This window comes from Penaeus vannamei, chromosome 16 (assembly GCF_042767895.1).
Source record: "Penaeus vannamei isolate JL-2024 chromosome 16, ASM4276789v1, whole genome shotgun sequence".
In the NCBI taxonomy this organism is placed as follows: Eukaryota; Metazoa; Arthropoda; class Malacostraca; order Decapoda; family Penaeidae; genus Penaeus; species Penaeus vannamei.
The window spans coordinates 124,968-127,467 of NC_091564.1; the positions used below are offsets into that span (position 1 = coordinate 124,968).

General features: G+C 50.6%; 1 protein-coding gene across 2 annotated transcripts in view; it reads left to right on the top strand.

Annotated features, from left to right (window-relative positions):
- The window catches only part of LOC113824381 (aminopeptidase NAALADL1), a 28,062-nt gene that overhangs the window by 4,783 nt on the left and 20,779 nt on the right, over window positions 1-2,500 (top strand). For both annotated transcript variants that reach the window (XM_070130981.1, XM_070130980.1), the window contains exons 2-3: window positions 133-373; window positions 1,839-2,104. In XM_070130981.1, coding sequence (XP_069987082.1) covers window positions 134-373; window positions 1,839-2,104 — 506 coding nt within the window. In that variant the 5' untranslated portion in view covers window position 133. The remainder of the gene's footprint in view (window positions 1-132; window positions 374-1,838; window positions 2,105-2,500) is intronic.

Consider the following 2,500-nt stretch of genomic DNA (forward strand, 5'->3'; position numbering starts at 1 on the left):
CCTCTCTCCCCTTTCATCTCTCCTCTCTTCTCTCTCCTCTCTCCTCTTTCTCCTTCCCCTCTCCTCTCTCCTCTCTCCTCTCTCCCCTTCCCTCGCACGAGCACCCTCTCCTCACCCAGGGCTCCTTCGCAGGATGTCTGGGGAGAGCTACACCCGGTGGCACAACCAGCCCAGTGACGAGGACGAGGACGAGGCTGGGGAGGGCGGAGGAGGAGGGGGCGGCGGGGGGGCGAGGGGGTCGGGCGGGGGGGTCACCATCGTCACCTCCCCGACGCGGCATCACCACCACCCCCTCCACCACCACCGAGGCCGTCATCTCCAGCACCATCAGGAGCTGAGTGCCGGCGCCCGGACGAGACTCCTGTGCGTGGCGGTGAGTGGCGTTTTGTTGTTGTTGTTGTTGTTGTTGTTTGTTTGTGTGTGTGTGGGGGGGGGGGAGGGGTGTGTGTGTGTGTGTGTGTCTGAGAGAGAGAGAGAGAGAGAGAGAGAGAGAGAGAGAGAGAGAGAGAGAGAGTGTGTGTGTGTGTGTGTGTGTGTGTGTGTGTGTGTGTGTGTGTGTGTGTGTGTGTGTGTGTGTGTGTGTGTGTGTGTGTGTGTGTGTGTGTGTGTGCGTGTGTGTGTGTGTGTGTGTGTGTATGTGCGTGTGTGTGTGTGTGTGTGCGTGTGTGTGTGTGTTGTTTGGTGCGGTGTGTCGTGTATGGTTTGTTAATAAGTACGCGTATGTGTGTGGTCATGCGGGAATGGGTGTGAGTGTATTTGTTTTTGTTTTTTTCTCCTTTTTTCGACTCATATCAATACCACATTCATATACAGCAAAGAGCGTGGAAGGTGTATATAATAATTCTTTTTTTTATCGCTGGTAAAAAGCAACAACAGAAGCACAAGAACAGGAGAACAGAATAAAGAACGGCGGGAATGTGAAGTTCAGTAAATAATGTTCACGATCTCTATATATACTCATTTATTTTTCTCTTGATAGAAGTAAAACAACAATTGTCATGATAAATGATATCCATTATGATAAAAAGCAGTAATCATTATGATAAAAAAATCATATCAGATTGAAAGTATTGTAATGATCTTAGACATTAATGAATATGGCATTGATGATGATGATCAAATTAGCATAATAACAGTGGTGATGATGAAAGATAATGATGATAGTGATGTTGATGTTAAAGATAATGATAATAAAATTCATGATAGGACTTCACTTATTGAAACTGATATTGCTAATGGTAATAGGAATGTTATATATACATAGGAGGATGAGACATTGATGAGTATATTGATCGTGATAATTGTGATGCTCTTGATACAGAGACGATAACAATACCGGTGATGAAGATAGTGGTAATGGTGAGGCTATCGATACACAGAGGATAGCAATACCTTTGGTGTGATTAATCATAATGTTTTTTTCTTTCTTTATTTATTTATTTATTTCTCTTTCTTTCTCTCATTCTTTCTATCTTTCTTTCTTTCTCTCCCTCTCTCTCTTTCTTTCTCTTTCTTTCTTTCTCTCTCTCTCTCTCTCTCTCTCTCTCTCTCTCTCTCTCTCTCTCTCTCTCTCTCTCTCTCTCTCTCTCTCTCTCTCTCTTTCTTTCTTTCTTTCTCTCTCTTTCTTTCTGTCTTTCTTTCTTTCTCTCATTCTTTCCTTCTTTCTCTCATTCTTTCCTTATTTCTCTCTTTCTTACTCTCTTTCTTTCTCTCTTTCTTTCTCTCTTTCTTTCCCTATTTCTTTCTATCTTTACGCTGACGAAGCCAAAGCAAATAGCGCCAGAACCCAGAAGCGACGCCGGCGAGCGCTAACGGCGTGGCCTCCTCGTCTCCCGCAGGTGCTGGTGTGCCTGAGCTGCCTGACCCTGGGCGCCCTCCTCGGCTACCACGTGGGCGCGGCGGAGGGGCGGCGCCGGGAGTTCGTCCTGGAGGAGGCGGCGAAGGAGGAGGAGGAGGACCAGCAGGGGGCGCCGGCGGGGGGGGTCCTGCCCGCCGAGGAGGAGGAGGTCGAGGGTGAGGTCGAGGACGAGGACGAGGAGGAGGGCGCCTTGGCCTCGGCCCTCCTGAAGGAGCTCAAGCCCGAGATGATCAAGGGGTATATGAGGTGAGTTGAGGTGGGGGGGGAAGGAGGGAGGGAGGGTGGAGGATGGGGCAGGGGGAAGGAAGGAGGGGGGAGGGAGGGGGAGGGGTGGAGGATGGGGGAGAAGGGAGGGAGAGGGGGAAGGAGGGGAGGGAGGGAGGGTGGGGTGGGGGGAAGGAGGGAAGATGGGTCAGGGGGAGGAGGGAGGGAGGGGGAGGGGGAGGGGGGTGGGGGGAAGGAGGGGGATGGGGTGGGGGGTAGGAGGAAGGGAGGCGAGAGGGGGGAGGGTGGGGATAGGGGGAGGAGGGAGGATGGGGTGGGGGAAGGAGGGAGGGAGAATGGGGGAGGAGGGAGATATGAGGATTTAGTTATCTATTTGTATTTTAATCATTCTATTTTTCTCTCCCTCTTCCCTCCAGC